This window comes from Oryzias latipes, chromosome 8 (genome assembly GCF_053564925.1).
Source record: "Oryzias latipes strain Hd-rR chromosome 8, Olatipes_Hd-rR_3.1".
Classification (NCBI taxonomy): domain Eukaryota; kingdom Metazoa; phylum Chordata; class Actinopteri; order Beloniformes; family Adrianichthyidae; genus Oryzias; species Oryzias latipes.
In genome coordinates, this window is record NC_136244.1 from 13,279,763 (window position 1) to 13,303,917 (window position 24,155).

At 39.3% G+C, this 24,155-nt stretch overlaps 1 protein-coding gene across 22 annotated transcripts in view; it reads right to left on the reverse strand.

The window, feature by feature from the left end:
* Nucleotides 1-24,155, reverse strand: part of cacna1aa (calcium channel, voltage-dependent, P/Q type, alpha 1A subunit, a) — a 92,880-nt gene that overhangs the window by 40,746 nt on the left and 27,979 nt on the right. For 15 of the 22 annotated variants that reach the window (XM_078951493.1, XM_078951488.1, XM_078951492.1 and 12 more), the window contains exons 4-26: nt 21,524-21,615; nt 20,307-20,459; nt 19,722-19,909; nt 18,315-18,418; nt 18,108-18,223; nt 16,700-16,744; nt 16,500-16,583; nt 14,184-14,390; nt 13,720-13,832; nt 13,425-13,537; nt 13,209-13,340; nt 12,979-13,051; nt 12,738-12,855; nt 12,228-12,295; nt 11,956-12,062; nt 9,151-9,201; nt 8,221-8,389; nt 6,841-7,466; nt 6,374-6,723; nt 6,157-6,289; nt 5,336-5,465; nt 5,079-5,138; nt 4,748-4,854 (exon numbers count right to left, since the gene is read on the reverse strand). In XM_078951493.1, the coding sequence (XP_078807619.1) occupies nt 4,748-4,854; nt 5,079-5,138; nt 5,336-5,465; nt 6,157-6,289; nt 6,374-6,723; nt 6,841-7,466; nt 8,221-8,389; nt 9,151-9,201; nt 11,956-12,062; nt 12,228-12,295; nt 12,738-12,855; nt 12,979-13,051; nt 13,209-13,340; nt 13,425-13,537; nt 13,720-13,832; nt 14,184-14,390; nt 16,500-16,583; nt 16,700-16,744; nt 18,108-18,223; nt 18,315-18,418; nt 19,722-19,909; nt 20,307-20,459; nt 21,524-21,615 (3,339 nt within the window). The remainder of the gene's footprint in view (nt 1-4,747; nt 4,855-5,078; nt 5,139-5,335; nt 5,466-6,156; nt 6,290-6,373; nt 6,724-6,840; nt 7,467-8,220; nt 8,390-9,150; nt 9,202-11,955; nt 12,063-12,227; nt 12,296-12,737; nt 12,856-12,978; nt 13,052-13,208; nt 13,341-13,424; nt 13,538-13,719; nt 13,833-14,183; nt 14,391-16,499; nt 16,584-16,699; nt 16,745-18,107; nt 18,224-18,314; nt 18,419-19,721; nt 19,910-20,306; nt 20,460-21,523; nt 21,616-24,155) is intronic. The other 7 variants (XM_023957643.2, XM_023957644.2, XM_078951503.1 and 4 more) reach the window with 3 other exon arrangements.

The window sequence follows — 24,155 nt, forward strand, 5'->3', positions numbered from 1 at the left end:
TTCAAGTTAGGAGTGCTGTTGTTTCCAAAGGAAGCAGATACCTCAGTAGGAACCAAACTCTCTCTTTCTGTGGTTGGAAAGGCCTGGACACACTGGGTGTGGGTGTGGTTGTGGCGCGTAGCTTAGCTTAACCAGCATCAGACAAGACTTATTGAGCTTGATTACACCGGATTTGTAGTCTTTTTGAAATGTTCCAGAATAAGTTCTGTGCTAAAATTTGAAAGTTTATAAATGAAAGCAGAAACAATTCTTTACACAATCTCATGAGTCTAGATAGTTGTTCTGAATGAAATTACAATAGTGAAAATAGTGCTGGACATAATGCAAAAAAACGTTTTCATGCTACACCCTGCAACTTTGCCAGATGTGTCCAAGCCTTAGTTCTACAACAAGAATCAGCAGTTTGCAGAATTGTTCAAATGACATGGAATCTTTTCTTAAGGCTGTCTTCTAGAAACTACAAAAATTATTTATTCTGCTGAATATCAGTCTAAGACCTTCAAAACAAAGTAAGTCTACAATAGCTCTTAACGTTTGATCTGTAATAACCTATGGTACATAGTATGGCTGAAAGTGATCCTGTGAGGAGATGGCAGCTGTACGCATAACTGCCTGAATCTTACAGCTGTCAAACCAGATGGTGGGTTCTGCAAATATAAGAAAGACATTGTGTGGCTTTGCTTGTATAAGGAGACCCCAGCTGTATTACAATGAATGCTTTCTCCATTCTGGGAGAAAACATCCTGATGGGAACATTTTGATTAAGTCATTGGATTTAGCTTCTTTGTGATCAACTTTTATCTAGCGCAGATGGTTACTTTGCATCTACAGTATATGCATCAGCAGAGACATGATACAGGTTAGTATGAAGCCTAGGTATCGCGTGAATCAGCTGTTCCATGGCTAACAATAAAAGAACTTGAACAAAAGACAAGCACACATTTCAGCGGGGGTGAAGGATGGATGGAAAGTCAACAGGTTTGCTTTCAGAAGGGATTCTAAGAGTGCAAAGGACTTTACCCGCCGCCGCTGCATGGTGTAATCCAAAGAGTTGAGTGAAAGACAGAAAGAGGGCAAAACAGCGTAAAGACAAAAGACGAGAGAAAGACATAGAATGGGACACAAAGAAAAGAGGTAAAGGCTTCACAAGAGACAAAAAAGTCTAACAAAAATGAGAACAGAACTCCTGCTTTTTCTTAAATCAGTACAATCAAATGCAGACACACTTTAAGAAATTGATACTATGAAGTTAAAGTACTCTTTCAGCTAAAGCTTTGTCTAAACACAAAAGACACATGACAAAAAAATCTAAAAATACGAGCAAATTATAGAAAAATGAATAATATTTAAAAAATATTTGAAAAGACATAATTTTTACACATATCTAAACTAGAGTAATGACCTGTTTATGCTTCATGGCGATTGGTCATCGCATTGCGTCCCTACAGCCATCGTGCAGTCTAGTTCATACTAAAGTTATCAGGTTTCGCTTGTGACTGTCTTCGACAATTGCGATAAACCTTTGAGCTTCAATCGCGTTTATACCTTTCAAGTTTGATGACGCGATTGTCTCCAGCCTTATAGTAGTTTGGTATTTCACTTATAGTGATATACAGTATGGATCTTTGAGACAGTTTTCTTTGTTTAAAGATTGTTTTATTTTTCAAGTGCAAAGATTTTCTGAGGATGCTTATATCTATATAAGTGAGTTAGTGATTAGTTTTTTGGTATTTTAAAAGCCTCGACATACCAAATAACTTAAGTAAAAAAAAAAGTTACATTTGAAATGATTTGCCACCTGTTTAATTTCTTAATCAAATAAAGTTATAGCTGCATTAGGAAGTCAATTTGCAGTGAAATTGGGAATGAGTAAAAATTAAACAATGTCTAACCCCTCTTGTGTTTAGAATGCAGTGATAGCGGCCTTGGCTTCGAAATCCTGGGACGTGGAAACGACTGCTCAAGTTTGCTCAAACAAAGCGTTTTCTAATCACTTAAAATTATTTCAGGTCAAATGGCGTGATACAGAAGTGATTGTTCTACTGGAGTATAATTCCAATCATGGATGATGTCATCAGCTTGTGCCACATTTCGCAGCGATTGGGGCAATTCCCTTCCGATGGCCTTGCGACCAGTGCAACTTAAGCGAAATAAAATCGCCATAAAGTATGAAGTGGGTCTAAAAGTCAGAAAAATGCACACACAAAGTGCTACAGCAGCTTGGCAATAGCTACCAGGAAAATATAGTATCATTGTTGTCTGTTGGTTTGAAAATGTAGTGTTTTATGGTCGCTCCGCCTCGTAATCCTGTCTAGACAAGAGTCTGAGAGCAGAAGTACGTGGCAGAAGTGAGAAAGCCGCCACATGCCCCAGACCTGGCTAATTGGATTAAAGTTGTGATACACATCTCCAATGAGACTACTGGTCATTTCTGGAGTGCTTTGTGATTTCCACCAATTCAATCAAGGAGTTGTTTCTAACTGATCCTGATCTCCCCATCAGCCATTAGCATTGGTGACTCAAGCTGTAGATGAATATATGTTTATTATGGGAAATCACCAGCTTTCCTTTTTATCTTCTAACAATTTGTATTCAATAGGAAACGTTGGAAGGCAAACATCCTAAAATCAACTTGACATACATTTCAGAGAGAACACAGACTGACAAGGAGATTGAAAGATGCAACAAAGTTTAGAGATAGATGCACACAGATACACACAACAAGCTGGTTTATAAAAGAGGTTTAGGAAAAAGAGGATTCAGAGACAACAGATGATAGTTGTAGATGCTGCCGGTTGACTATGTTCAAAGAAGCCTTAGCATCTTTTTTTTCTTGAACTGGTCTTAAAAGAGAGACACTGTACTTGATGATGTAAATGATGAGAGCATAATTGGTTATCTTTTCTCGGGTGTAAAGATTCTTTTTCTATTGGTTTCATGAATTCATTAGAAAATGCAATAAGAGATGTAATTCCACCACTGACCATGGTACAATTGTTTTTAGTCTAGAAAAATACCCTCAAGTAAATAAATAACTAAACAGTAAAGACTTCATATCAGAACAAGAGCAAATGTTAAATCAAATCTTTACAAAAATACAAAATCTGCTAAATTTTAAAATTGATGTTAATATAAATTGAAAAAAAAAACTTTTTTATGACATCACAAGGACAAGACAAAAGTAATTGAGATTTTGAGTGTTGGTATGCATGATGGAAAAAGTGCTTCTCACTCCCGCATTTTCCACACTATAGGATTATCACAGTCAATGAATGGTCTATTTTCGAAACTGTCATATGTAAGCTGCACTGAACTATAAGGGAAGACAAAAGATTTAGCGATAGGTCCGCAAGTCAGTCAAAATTTATTAACTACATTCACAGAACCTTTAGTTCGTGTTTGTGACACGTTACACGTTGGCAACATTAGCATATTTTCAATACCTGTTACTCCCAACCTTGTTTGATTGTCGTTAAAAAAACAGACTGATGCTGTTAAAACAAGCTAATATCAACATTAATGTGACAATGTTTGTGACACGTACAAAAAAAAACATGGTCTGATATTGCTACATGTTAGCCGCATTAACTTAAATACAATAACACCCAACAAAACATTTTGACAGAGCGCCGTGTATCGCTTCAGCATCAGTGAGCACATTAAGAATGAATCTGCATATAAGGCATGCAGATTATAAATCGCATTGCTGTTTTTTGACTAATATTACGATTTTTAGGTGCGCCCAGTGAGGAAAATGCGGTATCAACTTTGTGCACACAACATCACTTTGGGAGATTTTAGTTGTTATTAAAACAAACGAAGAGAACTCCAGATTCACGAAATTGGAAAAAACTTCTAAAAGTAGCTCCAAAGGGTCAGCTTCAGTGGATAAACTGCTGAGAGAAAAACCATAGAGGGAATGGTCAGGGGTACTTAGTCACAGGTTAACATTATAAAAAATGTGTGTTGCAATTTTCTTACAGATCTATGCAATAAGTCTTTCCTTTTCCACCATCTTCTATTGACTCATTCAATTAAATGCATCATGCTGCATAGCAAATGGGTGGAACTTTAGGAAAAGTTGATATTTTCCCCCAACCATGCAATAGGAAATGCATTCCTTAAGACTAGAGTCAAACTGTACTTGCTTTTAAATTGTATGTTAGCGTAATAGTCATGCAGATAAAAAGTATGAAGTACCTTGGTTTATCGGTGAAAAGAAAGTGGAGCTTTTTCAAAGTAAGCCCAGCATTACCTGGCCAGGCTTTGCATTGGGCCATTTAACTCTAGAACGCCCTGAGCACTTAAAGGGTTAAAGGTGCACAGGGTGGTCCTCACCTCTCACACAGGAAGGAAGGGGAAGAGAGGATTATGATGCTGGGACAGTACTTTCTATTAAAGGTGGCAGGGTTGGGGTGAGGCGGGGGAGTAAAGCAGCTGACAAGGGGGCTTTGTAGGGTCTGGAGAGCAACTGAATAGAAATAGAAACTGAATAGTAGAAAAATCACCAATTCTGTACCAATAATTGGTAAGAAAAGGCTTTGAAGAAGAGTGGTAAAAATAACAGTTGAAAAGACAAAAAAGCACAAACAAGAACAAAATAAAAATAAAAAACACCAATAAAACATGACGAGGGAAGTAAAAATGATTATGGATGAATACTGAAGAACAGAAGAATCTGTTCTCTGTGGGACTAGTGAGGATTGCCACTGAAGGCAGATGGGGCAGAGGACAGAAGAGGACTTACGTGAAGGCAAAGGCCACCAGAGCACCACTAACCACTATAAAGTCAAGGATGTTCCATAAGTCTCGAAAATAAGAGCCCTGGTGCAAGACCAACCCTAGATCCACCATCTGGAAGCAAAACAAAAAAAAATTGGTTAGTTGGGAGGCAAATTCCTGAGCACTGTGTATTTTTTGATTTTTCTGAATATTTTGGAGTCTGGCCATGCCCTCCGGGAGAACTTTGTCATGGAAATGGCAGCATTAGTAATCATATTGATGTATAATGGAAAACCCTGCTTTTTAGAGGTATGTTTGTCATCTCCGGAGACTTTAAACTTCGAAACTCAACTTACCTTTATCAACATCTCAAATGTAAATACTCCAGTAAAGACATAGTCAAAATATCGAAGAACCTGCACAAATAAAGCATTGTTAAAAGGTGCAATCAATCAAAAACCAATAAGTGCAAGAATGTTTCTGGATATTTTACGAGTTTATCATAAGCCTACGTCAAAACAGAATGAAATACGTTAATTAATTAAATAAAAACGATCATTCTTCATCTTATTTGAGTTTTGGGTTGTTGGAATTCTTTCCAGCTTCTCCTTACGTTGTTTCGAGGGGAGTCGGGCCAGACAGGATCTTCGGCCGCTAATGCAATACTGCTCATGGCAATGACCAGCAGAATGCACATCTCAAAGTAACGCAGCGTGCAGATGTAGTGGCACGCCCGTCGAAACCTATAAGCACAAAGAACTTTTGCTTTTCTGCGGTATAAGAGCTGTGACCTGTCAGCAGATCTATTCAACCAGTTCTACTCAATCAGGGTCCTCTTGGAATTACAGTGTAAGTGCAAAGAAGGTGTAAACATTTTTATTTATGTTGTTTTTTTCTGTATTATTAAAGGAGTTGAAAACCCCAATATAATAGGTGTTTCTATGCACTATTTCTTGGTTTGGTATCCATCAATAAAAAGAATAAGAAGCACTTGCAGGTGCTTTTGATGCTAGTATGTGACCTCTGCATCAAAAACAAGCAGTGCAAAACCAAACAGTCTGTCTACTGATAATAATGCATGCAGTACATTTACATCTGAACAGAAAAATGTAGTTTCTTGTTTATATTGTGGCTAACGCTCAATCATTGAGACAAAGCCTACACACCCCATGGGGTGTTGGGTATTGACGGAACAGCTTTGAAGAATGAAGCTCCAGCGTGTTCAGTAATCATACCAGATTCTTCCTGAACTGTGTCCAGACAGAAGTTTGGGGATCATAGAGATCACACTTGACAAACCAACCTGACTGTGAGGGTCAAATGTGTTTGGTTGGAGCATGGAGGTGCGAATGCATGATCTAAAAAAAAGGTGTCCATTGTTTCCAACTTGGTGTTGTGGATGCAGATAATTTCAAAACAATTGATTTCTCTTACGGGTTGGTGGTTGACAAGATAAACATAGAGCTATAGGGGGGCATGGGTTTGGGTCCTCCCTCTGCTCCTTTATCATCATCGTCACTCTTATCCTCTTTGGCTGGCAAAGGCTCTGTGTTGGCGTTTTTATTAACTAGATCACAACACGAAAAGAAAAACATTGAAATACTTTTCAAATAATTTTGAACAAATCGAAAACTCCTCTTCCCAGTTATACCTTGCAATATGGCATTGATTGATGGAAATATTGGCATATCCAGTGATGTGTAGTCTGGGTGGGGCAGCCTGATCACACTGCTGGCGCGATGATGTCCGATGTTTCCGTAGCTGTCTATTGCTACCAGACTTCCGTGAGTTCCACTGTGAGCCAAGTGGAATGCCGATCCAAAGCCGGGAGCTACAGTTCGGCTGACAGGTGGATTAGGATGACCTTCAATTCGGGGTGCAGAACCAGAAATAAGTTTGGTGTTCATGAGGTTGTCCATGTCCTCACTGTACTGGCTGTTTTGCCGGGAGACCGTCTTTTGAATGGGCCGAGTGGTTGAGAGGTTGAGGACACTGCAATCCCTTGAAACAGGGAAGAGAAAAGTACTAAAGTATGAGTAAAAAAAAAGTGTATAGCTGTGCATAAATACTGACAAGGAAATAGAATAATTCAAAAGAAAGGAATAAACAGGGACTTGCTTCCTTCTGTGAGGGCAGGTTTTCTTCCCCTCTCCTTCCGTCTGAGCTCCATGCCGACTTCTTCCTGGCCTCTTTTCGCGACCGTCGCCTGCTCCCTCTTGTTCTTCCTCTCCAGCTTTCTCCACTTTTCTGGTCTTATGTCTCCTTGTTTTCACAGCTCCCCCTCCATCATCATCACCGTCCTCTGCATGTTTTCTGTGTGTCTTGGGCTTCCTGTTCTCTGATTGTCCTCCCCCTCGACCACCGCTCCGAGCGTGATGGTGCCGTCTAGATGGTCTATCCTCTGGGCTCGGCCCAGGAATGACCGTGGCATCCAACCTGACGTGAGATTTGTGGTGGTGCTCACTTTTGCGGCTACGCCTACTTTCTGTAGACTCCCCACGGTCCAGAGGGGGCCTGGGCGGAATGGAGCCACCCCCCCCACCTCCTCCCATTTGGTGGTGGTGCTCATGGAGGTGTGTTTGCTCGTGGAGATCATCTGCAGGGTGATGCTTACTGACGCAGAGATCCGAATTGTTGGAAGTGGTCTTGTTGGTGTTGTTGTTTCGATTCTCCCGGGGATCGACCACCAATGGCCGATCCAGATGAGTTTTCATGTCTGAACGAATGTGACGGGAAAAGTTGACCTTCAAAGACAACATAGAGGAAACACAAAAAGTGAAGAAATGATGCAAAAACGAAGTTTATGATTTGAAATAAATGGTAAATGTCCTGACTCGATCAAATAGCTGCACAATCTAGCAGCAGATCTCATGGTACATTCACACCAGGCATGGAAATGCGCGTTTGAGCGACCGCTTTCAATTAAATGTCTGTGTGCGCCTTTCTGGCTTTCATGTTCACGTGTTGCTACACTAGTTTTTAAGTCTGTTTGGGGGCTCTACATTCAAATTATGAGACGATTGAGAGCTTTGAAAGGTAAACCAGTTGTACTTTGACCAATTACGGATTTGGATTTGGAGGTGACGTATGAGTAGCGTCCTTTTTAATTCATAGACATACCATACCATTTGGAAATTGATCATGGAGGAGAAATTAATAATTGCAGTTTCTGCCCGCCTGAAATTATTTGACACCAAGTCTTTCATATATCGGAATAGGAAGAAATGCCTGGGCAAGATTTGCAAGACTTACACCACTTCAGCATTTCACACCAAGCCTCTTCCAACTGTGAGTGCATGCGCTAGTATTAGCTAGTGACAGACCAGTGTGAACACCATATGCCAAAAACGCGTTTAAAAATCGGCGTTCCACGTGCTCTTGAACGCATCACACATTCTAGGTGTGAAAGTGGCTTATCTAACATGGAAAAAGATGTCAGCCAGCTTGTGTACACTGATAGCACAAGTCTAAGGGCTGGTTGTTTGCCTTGTCCTTTACATTGTTGTGCTCCTCCCTCCCTGTCCTTGCCTTCCAGCGATCATCAGCCTCCAGCTCGTTGTACAGGGCCTCACGACTGGACACCAGAGTCTGCCTCCTCAGCTCCTTGGTCCGCTGCTCCCACACTGACTGATTCACCCCCTTATTGTTGTTCTTCTGTTGCTCCTTACTGTGAGGGAGGGGCAAAGGAGAATTAGGGGTATTAATTACTAATTAGGGGTATTGGTAACATCTCTGAGGTCTCCAGATGAATACATTTAAAAACGTGAAAATGGTCATGTGACAACCAAAATAGTACATAAAAAAAGCCAAACAGTTTAAGACACACGGGGACCAACACACATTTAGGGATTTATGAAATTAGGCAAACCTCAGTATAATGGGACACTGTCCACACAGCTTTCCAAAACATAAGGCAACTCAGCCTTACTTTGGTAAACTTTATGGGCTAACATGTGGAGGATAACACCGAGGCAAGGTCAGTAAGGATCCATTTTTACCCAATATGAGTAGACATAATTAAAAAAAGTTATTGATTTAAACAAACAAAAGAATATCCTCCCCAGAATTATGAGTTTTCCAGCAAGAACTAACAGTTAAGAGAGACTAAAGCAGTCTGTGACCACCTCTTTTATTACCCTCCAAAACTTCTACCTATTTTAACTCCATTTTCTCTATAGGCCAGCAGTGAACCACAGTAAAGCAACAGCCGTACTGCGAGAAGCAGGCAACAGAAGAAGTACGATAAAAAATAAATCAAGGTCAAATAAAGGGTAGAGAAAGCAAGGGAGGAAACTGGTAAAGAAAAGTTCAAAAACAGGAACAAAGGAAAGGAGGCTGCTCTAAAACACAAGAGAAAGCAAAGGAATGGTTTCAGAGTCAAAGAAAAAGCGAAAAACAAAACAAAACCAAAAAATAATAAATAAATACCATTCCAGAAAGGGGTCGGTTGCGTTGTGACACTCACTGTGTACTTTGTTGCTGAGGAGGGAAACAACTGGTGAGTGAGATGGCACTTAAGAAGAGGCGGAATATTTCATTCTTTAAACACGCCATCCATTCACCATTTTTTTGTAAAAAAAAAATGCTCTGCCTATCAGGTTCAGTGTGTCGTCAACTGAACCATCAGTTCAAAATACAGTCACACTAACGAACGATTTTAATTTAATTTCTATACTTAAAACAACCCTAGAATTGCAATTCATTCAATTCTTCATTTGAACAACCTGCTCGACAATCTTTATTGTAAACTTACATGAGTGTCTGTATGTTGTCATGTTGTTTTTGTATTTATGCGCGGACCCTGAAAACATGCTGGGAGTATTTTAACAGAAAAAATGTGTAAACAAAGGCTGTCATGTTCTAAAAATACAGAATAATGCCCATTTGTTATTGGACCTGCAGAAAATGCATTAGTATAAAAAGCTTTGTCTAGAAATTTTTGTTGCCTTGTGCCAAAGCAAAAATAAAGATTTTTGGTTTGGTTGAATTGAGCTTAGGCTTTCAAAATGTATGTGAAATTAAAAACTTAGGCACTAAACATCCAGCATAAATAGATCATTTGGCATGTTTTTAATGATTTTTTCATATAACCATCCTTTTAAACATCAGTTGCACAGCCCTGCTGCTTCTTTCTGAGGGTATTAAACTGGTTTGAAAAGCTTTTCTTCCACAGCTCCACAGAATATTATTCATGCACCAGCGATGGCACCAAGTTTTGAATCTCATCTGTTGAAGTTTCAGCAGCTTTTCTCTGTTCAAAGTAGGTATTTGGATTCACACTGGTGAACAAACATACACACACACACACATTTACATGTAGAACAAAGTAATAACAAAACATTTAATGTCAGTTTGAAATAAAAGCAAAAAAAAGCAAATAGTTATGTGGAGTATCTGGTAATGAAATGTAGAGTTGTTTGTTGTACAAAGAGCTGGCTGCTGCGTTAAAGTAGTAAGATCGAGACTGTGTGTGCTTGTGATGTGCGCAGGTTGTGTGTGTGTACAAGTGTGTATTAGTGAAAGCTTGTGAACTTTAGCAGTGGTGTGAGGAATGACCCCTGTGTGTACAGGGGGAGGAGATGAAAGCTACTGTCCAAAGAAAGTTCTGGCCAGGAGCAGCGTATGCGTACTTATGCTTGTTTTTGTGTGTTCTAGCGCACGAAGGTGCTAAAAGTGGTCAAATAAACAATGAGAATCTATCTATCTATCTATCTATCTATCTATCTATCTATCTATCTATCTATCTATCTATCTATCTATCTATCTATCTATCTATCTATCTATCTATCTATCTATCTATCTATCTATGCACATATATATATATATATATATATATATATATATATATATATATATATATATATATATATATATATATATATATATATATACATATATATACATATATATATATATATATATATATACAAACTTAAGGGGAATTTCAAAACTCTGCAACATTTTTTTCAATTACAATATTTTCTTACAATAAGTTCTTAATATTCAAAATATTTGATGTCTGATGTTTCCAACAATGACTACATAGTGAAAAGTTCTGCTATATTATTAAGTTTCTGGTTTTGGTAAAAACATTTCAGGTTGAAAAGATTGATCCTATTTTGTTTTTCCATAAATCCTGATTCATGACTGTTTAACAATTTAGCAAACTTTCTGTGCTAATGTTTCTTAGCAGCTGCCTGCCTAATTCTCCCTTGCTGTTGGAAGGGTCCTTTTTACAAGTTTACATAAATCATCTATTTTTTTGAATGAATCTTCATTCTCTGTCAAATGTTTGTGCCTGGTTTCAACGTAAATGTGATGAATATTTTCCCTTTTAATGTCAAAGTTGATGCTAATAACTGGACGTTATCTTGAGCTGTGTCCAACTTTTAAGATATGATGGATAAAGAAAGCAAAATAAAATGACACAAGCGTCATAAAACTGGTATTTTTGAAATGTGATATAAACATAAATCCATGATGTCTGCAACTTTATCTGCTTGTGTGAAACATTAGAAAGTCATTCACCGGATATTAGGCAGAGCGACTTCTGGTACTTGGGAGAAACTGTCTCAATAAATCTGTATTTGGAGGAAGACTCCTGCTTCTATTAAGGCATATCTTATCTTATCTCTTATCCGTAAACAGCAGCTTAATGTTTCTCTGAAGTCGAAGGCTCCTCTTTGGTTTCCTCCCTGGCCCCAAAGAAACTTTCCAAATATGTTTTATTGTTCGGTTTTTATCAGCGTTTTAGCTTTGGCCTACTAACTTAGTGGTCAGAACAGCTGCTTAAAGTCATGTGAAGAGTCACGACAGACAGATGTGGTGAACAGAATCCAGTAGTTTTCCAATATAAAACATCTGTCAGTATCAGAAAAATAAACTAAATAGAAGGAAATATGAATTTTATGTTTCTGAACGCAGCCCAGTACCAAGTGGCACACGGTCCCGTACCGGCCCGTGGCCCATGGCTGTGGCTGGGAACCACTATCCTTGATAAAGACACAGGGTTTTTGATTTCAGCTAAAATTGGCATAATCGTGATTAAAAAACCACTGGGAATGCTTTAAAAATAGATCAAAAGATGATCGGAGTGGGACCTTAAAACCGTCCAAACACTGCAGTGTGTGACATGGGGCTTTTTCTGTCATATGTGCTCATTTATACCAAGCTTGACACCCTCTTGCTGGTGTCAAAACGCAAAGCGTGACAGTGGCAGACAGAGAAACTCACGCTGCAATGGAGAGGTTGGCGGCAGACAGTGGGCTGACTTCCGCCACCTCCTTCGCTTTCTGCAGAGCCATCTTCTGATTGGCAGCCTCCTCTTCCTCTTGTTCATCCTGTTGGGATGAATAAATAAAAAAAGAAATCAGAGGCAAGTCATGAAGGCAGCAGAAATCAATGGCAAAGCTGATGAATGAAACCGGGGAAAAAAAGTCCATTCAGCAAAAGGGAAAGGCTAGTCATTTTAGCTCTAGTGTGCAAATATTTTAAGCGCCTCACACCTTGGTCAACTCCTGTGCGTTGGCCAAATTGTCCACAGCGATAGCCAAGAACACATTCAGTAGAGTATCTGAAGACACAGTTAAGAAATGACAACACTTTTTCAGAAATAGCTACATACATAATAAAGAGAAATGTTCTTAATTTGGGTTGAAAAAACCTACAAAGGTCATATTTTTTAATTGTACTTTATTCATTTGTTATTGTACATCACTATTTTGTTTAGGTATAAAGGTATTCTTTCAATAAATATCTACTGACTTATAATTTAATTTTAAATTTAGTTACAAGAATAGAATAGATTAAAAATTGTGAAACAAAGATTGAGCTCAGGAATGATTCAGATAAGTATAAAAAAACGTTTGTTTAATTAATGGACTTGGAAAATGACTACAGACACCTTAAAATATGAGTCAACCATAAACCCGATGATGGCTGTTGATACCATCTTTTTGCCTACATGTGTTTTTCATTGTTTCATTTTGTTTCCCCATGTCATCGTGAAAGGATACAGTTTCCAAAAAGTGTGAGAACGATGAAGAAGACAGAGAAGGCCATGCCCTTGTTGACTCCGCCCTGAGACTGGATGCCATCGTACATCACCATGTTCCAGTCCTCGCCAGTCAGGATCTTTCACACAAAGACACACACATCCAATCAGACACATTTTATTACAGATGTGTTGTGCTGAATGTCTCATGAGGGGGTCGGTCATTTCTACAAAAATTCTGCATTTTTCTCTCTTGTACTCACCTGAAACACTGTCATTATTGCTGCTGGGAAGGTATCAAAATTGGTGGGGGGCGTGCCTTTTTCAAAATTAAACCTAAGGGGAAAAAATGGAAAAGCAATCAGAAAAAAAAAAACTACAATGGCAAAGAAAACAAGATTAGATTTACAGGTCAAGAACACAAGAAAATCTGTGAATCAAAGGGAGCCCATTTCTCAAACAAACGAAATCGAGATGAGAAAACAGCACTGACTGTCCCCCGAAGAGCTGCATGCCCAGCAGGGCAAAGACAACTATGAAGAGAAAGAGCAGGAAGAGCAAGCTGATGATGGACTTCATGGAGTTCAGCAGAGAGACCACAAGGTTTCGCAAAGAAGCCCAGTACCTGCCAGGCAGAGACAAGAATTGAGCTTTTTTTTTTAAAACAAATGTTAAAAAGAGAGAAACATGATCGGCTCTGAATTCTCACTTGGTGACTTTGAAGATCCTCAACAACCTGAGAGCTCGTAACACGCTGATGCCAAAGGAGGTGCCCGGATTGATGATGGACCACAACACTTCGAATATACTACCACATATGACCTAATGCAGTCACACACAAATATAATCATGTTTAAAATGACCAAATATTATGCAGCAATAAACATAAAGAGGATCGTATTTGTAGAAAAATGAATGCTTGCCTTGTATTTTTTTTGTTTTTTTGCATGTGTGTGTTTCTGAAGGGAGGGGGGGGGGGCGCGCTTAAGTGGAGTTCAACTTACAATGCAGTCAAAGCAGTTAAAAGAGGAGTTGAGGTAAGCCTGCTTGCCGAGGCCGTACATCTTTACACACATCTCTGTTAGAAAGATTCCCAGGAAGATGAATTCAGCAAAATCTACGGAGAAGACAGAAGAAAATTTTGAGTTTTCTTCTGAGAAAACACAGAGAAACATCAATTTTAAACATGTTAGTGTGGCTTTTTTTTTACATTTTAGCTTCAGAAAAAAATATCTTTTAAAAAAACTTCAAATTCTCTATTGCCTTTAAGGAGTTAGGAAAAAAAACTTTCAAGGATCTGTACACTTATCTTTACCACATGATGAGGAAGATATGAGAAAATATTTAGTTAATCTTTCCGTCAATTTTTGTCTGATATCTCTCTCCTGTTTCTTCCAATACTCTGTACATCTTTAGCTTTTGCGAATTTAAGAAATTATTTGTGCACTCCGTGTCCATCTTTACTCACACAGAAAGTCTGATAGTGGCTCGGGCTGGTCATAGTGCACAGCAGCCACACAAAGCGTATTCAGGCCCACTAAACACAATACGGTCCAGTAGAATGCCTGAGACTTGACAATATGTCGGATTAAGAAGCGCAGTCGTCTCTCCCGCCGCTTGAATGTTGACCCCTCCAGTTTGGAGCTCTTGAGACTCGCCCGGGCAAACGGGGAACCTGCGATTTTTGAAAACCACATTGGATCCCATTAAAATGTTTGTGAGGTGAACATTGGTTAAGCTCATGTAATCAATACAGGCCACAAAAATGGAATAGTTACGACAACATAAAAAAAAAATGTTATGCACAAAAAAAAACGTTTTATTACAAGATAAATAATATGAATGCATATGATTTAGGCAATCTTCTTGCAAGACTGTAGTTCCTCAATTCTGTTTATTTAATTTAACAATTACCAAACGTAATGTAATTTTCCCAATGTGTAGCAGATTATTTTGTTAGCACATCTTAATGGCAAGTGCCAACAAATACAACTTTAGGCACAATTTTCCTCGAGAAGGAAGCATGCTCACCATGAAAGGCAATAGAGGCCTATCCTGAGCTGCAATCTTGGAGTTTTTAGATGAGGTCAAAAGCTGCCTTTCTATCTATTATTCTGCCCTTTCTTCCCATTTCCAACCCCCTTTTTAAACGCCACTTTTTGGAACTTGGAAGTTGCTTTTGTGAAGGTTTTGCACAGTTGGCTTCTGTACAGTGCTTTCTTGTTTTTTGTTTTCTCTTTTCTTTTTAACCTCTGCAGGTCTTGATTGTTGTTCTCCGGGGCATCAAGTATTGAGAGCTCCTGTTATCACCCGAAACCCGTCACCTCTCCTAAGAGCCATCATCAGCCATCAGTCCAGCAGTACAACACAGGTAACTACACCCAATCAACTCTTGGTAAATCAGACCCTTACAGATCATTTCTGAAAAAATTGGAATATCATAGAAAAGTGTATTCAGTTTCATAATTCCATTCCAAAAAATAAACTTTCATTGAGTATAGATTTAGGGCTCACTGTTTATTTGACATGTAGAATTTATTTTTACATAAATTGCGGTTCGAGCTTATAAAGACCAAACTGGATTTTTTAAAAATAAGAATAGGAAATAAGAATAGAAATCTGGGTTTCACCAAATCATTTACCAAACTTAAAATACCTGCATAAGAGTCCTTAAATAGGTTCAGTTAGATTCCATTTGAATGAAATTATGGGAATGAATACACTTTTCGAGATGATTTCTTTTGACGTTGGTCAGTGGCTCCCCAGGCACATTTTGAGGTCGAGAGGTGGCAGTCCAGTAACAGGTAGGTGGCAAGAAGGCACTAATGATAGCAGGGTCTCCAAGGTCTCCAAAATTGTCTGATAATAAGCCCATTTCAGACTGCCAACTCTCCAGCCACCCCCCCTGCCCCCGCACTGCCGTCCCACTGCCACCGTACGATTGTTAAAATTTGAATGGCAGGAACTCTACGTTGATATGGATTTGGGGGCCTGGCGATGACCAGCCGTCAATCTGGTGATCACAGCCCCCGTGGGTCCAAATGGGGAAAGCTGCATTAATGCTGCACAAAAGTCATCATGGCGTTGATAGCATCACAGCAAATCCAAAATCTGTGTTTTGATGAATTGTGGTTGATACTGAGAAGAATACGAAGAGGACAGAACACTGTGCTTTCTGCACTACTCATAGATGAAGAGCAACATGCACAACAAGGGCGAATAAGAAGTTGTTGGGTAAAGTCTTGGTTTCAGCCAACTTAATTTTGACGGCCACTGTTCGGAGAAATTTACACATCAACCAATCAGAGTTGCTGCCGGCCGGTGATCCTGCTCCCAACGCCCTGTGGCCACCCAATCTTGACGTCATCCCCGCCTGACTGACGCCTGACGGACACCGTCTACATTCATGATCATGCCAACAATTTCCAAACAAATCAGGCTATTAATGCAGTGGCAGTTGTAAATGTGACCGGAGCATGAGACACATGTCAGGCAGAATTGAGTATAGTAAGGGAAATATTTTTGGACAAGTTGAAAAAAAGGAAACAAGATGGAAGTTTGATACAAGACTGAGATAACAAGGGCAGGTTAAAGACAGGAGAAAGATGAGCGGCTCAAGGAAAAGGAAACAGAAATATTACAGAAGCACATCAGAGGAGAAGAAGAGAGATGAGAATCGAAGAGGAGAGGAAAGAGGAGAGGAGGGTCAGATAATGTTGAAATGCAAGATAAGATAACATCTCTGTGTACCTCAGGTTTTTCTTGGTGTGTGTGTGACACTTACCCACTCCCAGCTCCCCCTCTCCCTCCTCTGGGTTCAAAAGCTCAGCTTTATTCTTGTGGTTCTTTGTGGCTCTCCTTCGAGAACCTGTAAAAGCAGAACCGTGTTAACCCAATATTTCTACTGATCTCCTCTTTTTAAAGTGTTCATTCATCAAAATTATTAAGGGGAAAAAAATGTGTTTCAAGTTTGTGAGCTCATACCATCATATTCATTTTCATTTTCATCATCTGCCAAGATAACTTCCTCTACAAAACACAATCACAAACAAAATGTTAGCGTTTACACATTTATGCTTCACAACTTTCACAGGAACAGCAACCTTAGAAGACATCTGGAGATAACTGTGGTTACCCAAAAGGTTTTTTCTCTCTCAAGTGTGTGAGAAAGACTTAAAGACCCACTCTGCTGAAAAGAGTGTTTTTAACATGTTCTTGAGGTATTTTACAATATATTAATATATTAGAGGACATATCTTAAATAAATTAATCCTAAAATTGCTTTTCTGAGTATTTCTTTTTTCAAATCATTGTGAATCAGGAGCAAATGAAAAAATGGTTGAAAAAGCTTATAGGTAGGGCTAGGCGATATCGAATTTTTTTTACATCACCATATAGTTTTTTGAAGGTGAAGTGACTGCGGGGAAGGGGCGTGTCTCATGTGCGTTTGTTTATCTCGCATGGAGACAGCAGAGGAGGAGAGGAAAAAAAGAAAGGAGAGCTAATAACATGACCAAGTCTACGCAATCATTTACTCGCCATGTGGCGACTAACCTTCAAACTTTTACTCGCCAAAGAGGAGAAAATGTTCAAAACTGGTGTGTGTTAATTTCAGACCCTTCAAAATAATAGTCTAACTCATTTTACTGTCTGAAAGTTCTATCCCGATATGTTTAATTATTGTTTTATCATGCTTTATACTTGTAGGTGTGACCTAGATGTTACTACAGCAAGCCACAAGCTCCCTCCTCCTCCATTTTGATGCATCCACTCTAGACGACTCTAGATCTGTGTACGTCTTCATTTGCCTTATATGAGCTGGCACCTGGCTTAAAACCGTACGGCTGGAAAGCTCCAACATCGCACGCCATTTTGTTGCACCAGTAATGTTAGGTGGGGGTTGTGAGGGGTTGTACGCTAGCAGGAAAGCGTGTATACAGATGGATGATGGGAAGTATGTATGGGCTTACTCTATTCCAACAATCCCTCCAACAATTTAGAAGCAAAATTCTAATGAACTAAAGCCACTCTGCAGAAACTATGTCCTAGCATAGCTTTTTTTTTTTGGCTCAAAAACAACATAATCCTGAATAAAAGACCACTGGGAACACTTAAAAATAGATCAAAAGGTGATTGTAGTGGGACTTTAAGGCATTTTTAGCTTGATGGCAAATGTCAAGACAAGCAAATCTTCAGTGATTGGAGAGAAAGGATCAAATTGATGAGAAGGCTTCAACGGTTAGGCAAAGTGTAAGTGCAGATTTGAAAAGAAGGACATGTTATCAGAACTGTTTACCAAAACTATGCATGACGGTGGAAGCAATGACCTTTACAATAAAGAATCATAGTTTTCTTTCCGCCATGAGCGCATTTGCAGTAAAGTCTCACTAACCAGCTTTGCAGATCCACTCCAGGTAACCATTGAGTTCCCTTTCGATCTGCTGCTGCCTTCTGAGCTTCAGGAACTCACTCCTGTTCTCCACACGCTCTCGCTCTTTGGCAAACTCCCTGCAGTCACACAAGCAAATTGTTGCTCAAAAAGTTGATTAGAATTTTTTCAAACGTTTGGGGAACACCTTTCAAAAAACCTGGCTCTTACCCCGACAACACACCGAGCACCAAGTTAAGCATAAAGAAGGAGCCAATGATAATGAGGGGGATGAAGTACATCCAGTTCCATGCACTCCCTGAGGCGTCATTGCTCTGAAACAAACATCAAAAAGTGTGATCTTTTTTTTTTACTCATGCAAAAACCACAACAGCAACATACAACAAGCTAGAAATACAATTTACTTGATGTTTTAACTATTAATTAAAAAAAAAAGACTCATAGATAACATTACTGTTTAATGTGTTTTAATATACAGTAGCGATTGGCTGGTGTTGGAAAATCAATAACGAGACAAGGTGAGAGACAGTGTGTTGTGGTTTTAATTGCACAAGGCTGCTTGAGGCAAAAAAAAAAACAAGCTTAAATATGCTGTAAGCATTTTGTTTTCTTTTTGCCATTTACAGTATGTACATAAACATCAGTAAAATGCATATTTAATGTGTTTTAATTAGCCTTAAACTCCCTTAAGATACATCATTTACATACATTTAAAGATTACATGATGAAAAACATGGCTTAATCGAGAATATTTGTTCACTAATAGATGATAAGGAGGCATTTATGGGGTTTGCTTAGGTTAAAAGAAAGGATTTTGTAAACTTTTTAGCCCATACCTTTTACTTCCGATCCCTCATCTTACCATCTTTCCTTCCAATTGTCCTCCGATTACCTTTTTATCTGACTCAACATTGATTATTTACTAAATTCTTATTTGTATCCAGAAACCCTGCTTCTGGTCTGAACTTTAGTGTTCTGCTCTCTATCACCCTCTTTTTTTCATTCCCCATTCCTGCATATAAGCTGCTGTGCACCCAGTGTACTACAGACCTTTTTTTTTCTTCCTTTTCTACCATTAAACTTTTATTGCTTCTTTTCCCATCAGCTGCAAGAATAACTTGGGCTGAACAGCCCCTTTTAAATATAGAGCAGGATCAGGAAGAAGCGACCCAAGAAGGAAAGAGATGAAGGAAGGGGGACAGGATTGAAGGCAGGGATCGTTAGAAAGAGATCACAATAAAACAAACAAAAAAACAACGGGAAGCAAAACTTGAAGAGAAGGGAAAAGAAACGGCAACAACAGTCCTCAAAGACCCTTATCTCTGGTCTGCATAGCAACCGTTGAACCTGAGGGGAGCCAGTCAGCTTTGGTCTTGAGACATCTCTGTCTCCAGATGTGTCTTTGAGCCCATTTGATAGCAGTATTTTCTATTTAAAGTTAATAAGTTCAGACGTATAAATCCTTTCAATCAATTTGAAAGGAAACAGTATTAATTCTGAAGCTAAAAGCTGTGAAAATCACTGTCAAACTTGTTTTAGTTTCATGACTTTGGGAGTATTTTTCTAATTTCCTGCCTGGTTTGCAATTAAACTTGGTTCAAGGGTCTAGATACGTACATAGTAGAGCAGTTCAGTCCAGCCCTCCATGGTGATACACTGGAAGACGGTGAGAATAGCAAACAGGATGTTGTCAAACTGGGTGATGCCGTGGTTTGGTCCTAACCAGTATTTTTTGCAAGTGGTCCCCTCTGGACACAGCCGAGATGGAGGTTCTGTTCCACATGGAAACTCTTCCCGAATCTCATCTGAATATGTGTTGAAAGGGGAATGTTTATTAGGACAAAAAAACTGCAGAAAAAAACAAAATATTATGTTGGATTAAATAAATATATATTAACAATGCATAATCATGACCAAAATAAGCTTTTAAACACCTCTTCTGATCATTCAAAGGACCAAAATCCTTCACAAGCGCAACAGACTAAACAAGCTACAGGAATCAAAGAACATTTTTCAAAAAACATAAAATATTTAAAACCAGATATGCTATTATTGTATTAAAACCTCAAAGAATTTCTCTTTTAATTGTTTCAGTCACATAAACTGTCCCTCAAACTAAAAAAAAGTTACTTTTTCTCTCTCTGGTGAAGTATTACCACTAAATACTGATTAAGAAACACATTTACATGCATTTTTTTTTACCTGTATGATTGTCAAAGCAGGTTGAGTGGAATTTGCCAATGTAGAACTCCAACCCGATGATGGCAAACATGAGGATGGCAAAGAAAAGGAGCAGGCCAATTTGCAGCAGAGGAATCATGGCTTTCATAATGGATTTCAGCACAACCTGTAAGCCTGGACAGAAAACACAAATGTATGGGGTTTATTTTCTTTGAATTTAAATAGTCCTATACGTCATTTCAATTTCAATAAACGTGTAGACAAATGAAACAGAGGATAACACCTGATGCAAAAAATTGTGGAAATTAGTACTAAAATTTGAATAGCAAAATATAAATTACATTTAAGACAATTCCAGTCTGCTGTGAGACTATAAAGGACAGATTCTGTAGAGTTTCCTAAATTCTTTTGCATCTGTAACTGCCTTGTTTTGTTGTTGTTATCACGTTTTGCAATTATTGCTAAAATCTTCCCACACAGCATGCCTCACAAATCCTATTTAGGACTTCCTATGTAGCTCCACATAACAAGGAACCTGAACCTGAGAAGCCAATCTAAAGGCTTTTATCAATTTTTCTTTTTCACAACCAAACAAATGGTGTAGGAAGTCTTAGCATAAAACTTTCACAAAGCAAATTTTTTTCTGTTAACGTTAAAGCTCTAGATAGAAAAAGACAAAGGTTACTACCCTTAGGCACTAAAAAAAAAGAAAAAATGAAGGGAAAACAGTAAAACAAGGTAAAAATTCAAATGGCTTAGGATAGCTAGAATTTAAATTAGGTTAAGACCGTATAAATTATAAACAATTGGTCATAGTTTTCTTGTATTAAAGACGTATAAAATTTTTTTAATTTGTAATCCACCACATCGTTTGCTGAAACACTGTTGGGATTAACCCCCCCCCCCCCCCCCCAAAAAAAAAAGTATTTTGACGAGGAGGTGCTGGTCTGTTAGGCCTGTAGTGGAGAACATGCTATTAATAATACTGCAGTAGCATTGGGACCACCATGACATTTAAAAATGAACAAGGTTTGCTCACAAGAGTTGGTTTTGTTACACAAAACATTAAAGCATCAAAGTTCCACTAAACATCCAATTTTCCTCTTTTCTATTTGAAACAATTTTATCTGCTAAACTTCTTATGGTTAAGAAAACCTAGATTTTTTTTAAGACGGCAAAAGTAAGAATGGATATTTTGTTCTATAATTTTGATGCTTAAATGGTTGCTTGCGACTTACTTGGAATGCCAGACACCAGCTTGAGAGGCCTCAAAACTCTCACAGCTCGGAGGGTTCGCAAGTCGAAATCTGAACCCACAGTGGACAGAATCCTGCAAGGAAAAAGACAAACGCACAGAAATATGCACAGTGAATCGATATTTAAGGAGCCGGGCTTGTCACTGTCAGTCAACCTCTCAGCTTCTCGCTGTCTCTCACACACAACCCCATGCCAGGCCATTACAAGTGGGTGGGTGAGCACTGTATGTAAATCCTGTACGAGCTGCGCTGATCAATACGGCTGACAAGTGAAGTAAGACAGAGAAGTGTATCAGGATGTGGGAGGGGCGCGCAGAAGGGATGGTGCTCTGTATCAGAATGAGGGAGGGACTGCTAAAGGAGAACGGAGATAGATGGAGAAACGCAGAGGAATGGACAAACGGGAGAAAGAAGAGAGAAACTGAAACAGCAAAGAGAGGCGGTGCTGGCAGATGGTGTGAATCACAAATGCTGACTCGCCTATTTTATTGGGTACGTTAGAAAATTTTTCCTCTTGTAATCTGGCTGCAGTTCACACATTTCCTGAGCTACATGGCCTTAATCAGCGCGATCTAGACAAAAACACAGTAAAACAGATTGAGAAGGTTAAGATGTTTCCACCTGGTGCCAGACTCCCAGCCCGTCCTACCGGCTGACTCACAGTGAATCATCCAACTTCCTGCTTTTCCCTCCTTCCTGTCGACTTTCGGACACATTTCTACTCTGCAGTTCTTTGAAAATGCTCAGTGACACAGCCGAGCCTAAATTACAGCTCCACCGGCTTCACTTCAAATACTACAAATTAGCTAAAGGGAATAAAGCAACATTGAGTTGGGGCTATTAAATTAGACTTTGTCATTATTTAGAATTCAAAATGACCTAAAAAAGAATGTCTATGACTTCCCTTATAATCTCCTGATCCATGTACAGTGTGGAACACAAAGTGTCACCGAATAGCACAGTGTCTGTTGTCCCTCTAGGTTTGAAGACACTTGTGACATTGGTTAAAGGAGACATCTTTGTTTAACCTGTCTTTGGGAAAGCTGCAGACCTACAGGTCCAGAAGATGGTGACAGCCATCCTGGATGAGGAATGCACACGGGTAAAAAAAGTTAGCTTTTGTTTAAGAATCTATATTTGGTTTACTGTGTTTTATGGAGCAGCCAAATAAAGGGAAGTTTGAAAGAATTTCATACTCCCTTCACCTGGCCATCTTTATGGTAATGGAGTGTACTTACACAGTACTTTGCAAACTTTCTTGAAAGCCCAACGTGCTTCACATTCCAATTCACCCATGCACACACACATTCACACACTGATGGCTAACATCTGGTCATCAGGAGCAATGTGACGTTCTGTGTCTTGCCCAAGGACCCTTTGACACATGGACAGACAAGGTGGGAACCAAACCTACAGTTCATATCAGAGGTCAACCCCTCTCTGCACCATGGTCGCCCCTCATGGTTATGGTTATCCTTATGTAACTATTACCAGCTGAATTTGACAGTCTGTGTTATCAGAAGTACCAAATCCTGGTTTGGACACCATTCCTGAATTTGACCAAAGTCCCATCAAGAATCTATGGAATATTGTGAACAGAAGGGTGAAATACATCAGACCCAACACTGTAGAAGAGCTGAAATCTACTGACAGAACAAGCAGGGCTTTCATAACACCCCCTATTAGTAAAGAGTCCTTTAGGTTATGTGTTTTCTAAATGGTTTTCAACTGCCTTCCCAGAGTGTAGTGTGATGTCAGAAAATGAAGTTTTTTCCACCACCTGCCGAGTATCTAGTGTTCATGTTGGAGGGACCGCTGTGTGAAAGCCTAAAGGGCCGTACACACCGGGACGAATATCAGCGCACGTTATTCGCCAGCGTTTTTCAACACGTTTTTTGTGTTCACACCCAAGTGATTTTCACTGACGATGAGCCAAGTGAACATGCAAATTCATTCCCTGACATTAGATGGCGCTTAATGTAAAAGAGAAATACCCCTGTACACAAGGTGGCGCTGCACAACTTTACGCTTCTTAAACTCGCTTTTCACTCAGAAGAAGAGAGCAAGAATTTACGGGATTGTCAGAATCATACAAAGAAAACATGAATATTTCCAGCACCAGTAGCTCTAGCTCCAGCTCCAGCGATGAAGAAATTATTGTTCTGTTGAATGATGAAAGACGCCGGAAAAGACGCTGACTTTGGGTACATGCCATAGTTACGAGAGGAGAAGAACATGGGGAGTTTTATCGACTGGTACAAGAGCTGAAAATGTATCAGGAGCGTTTTTGGGGATACTTTAGAATGTCCGTCAGTGAGTTCGCCTTCTTCGTCTTCGTCAGCAGTGTAGACGCTACCTGGCGTATAGCTTCTTCGCCGTTACGTATGTGTGCTCAGCAAGACAGTTTGAGCCCCCCAAGTTGTGTTTTACTGTAACTTCAGAAGCTCCAGACACGTGTGCAAAAGCACCATTCTCATTGGTCGTATAGTTTTTGACACGGTGAGTCAAACCAAAAAAACGAACCCGAGGCGTTTTTAAAAAAATGACACTTTTACGCGTGGCGGTTTTAGCGTCGGTGTGCAAACTCACATTGGTGACTTTGTTTAGTCACGAG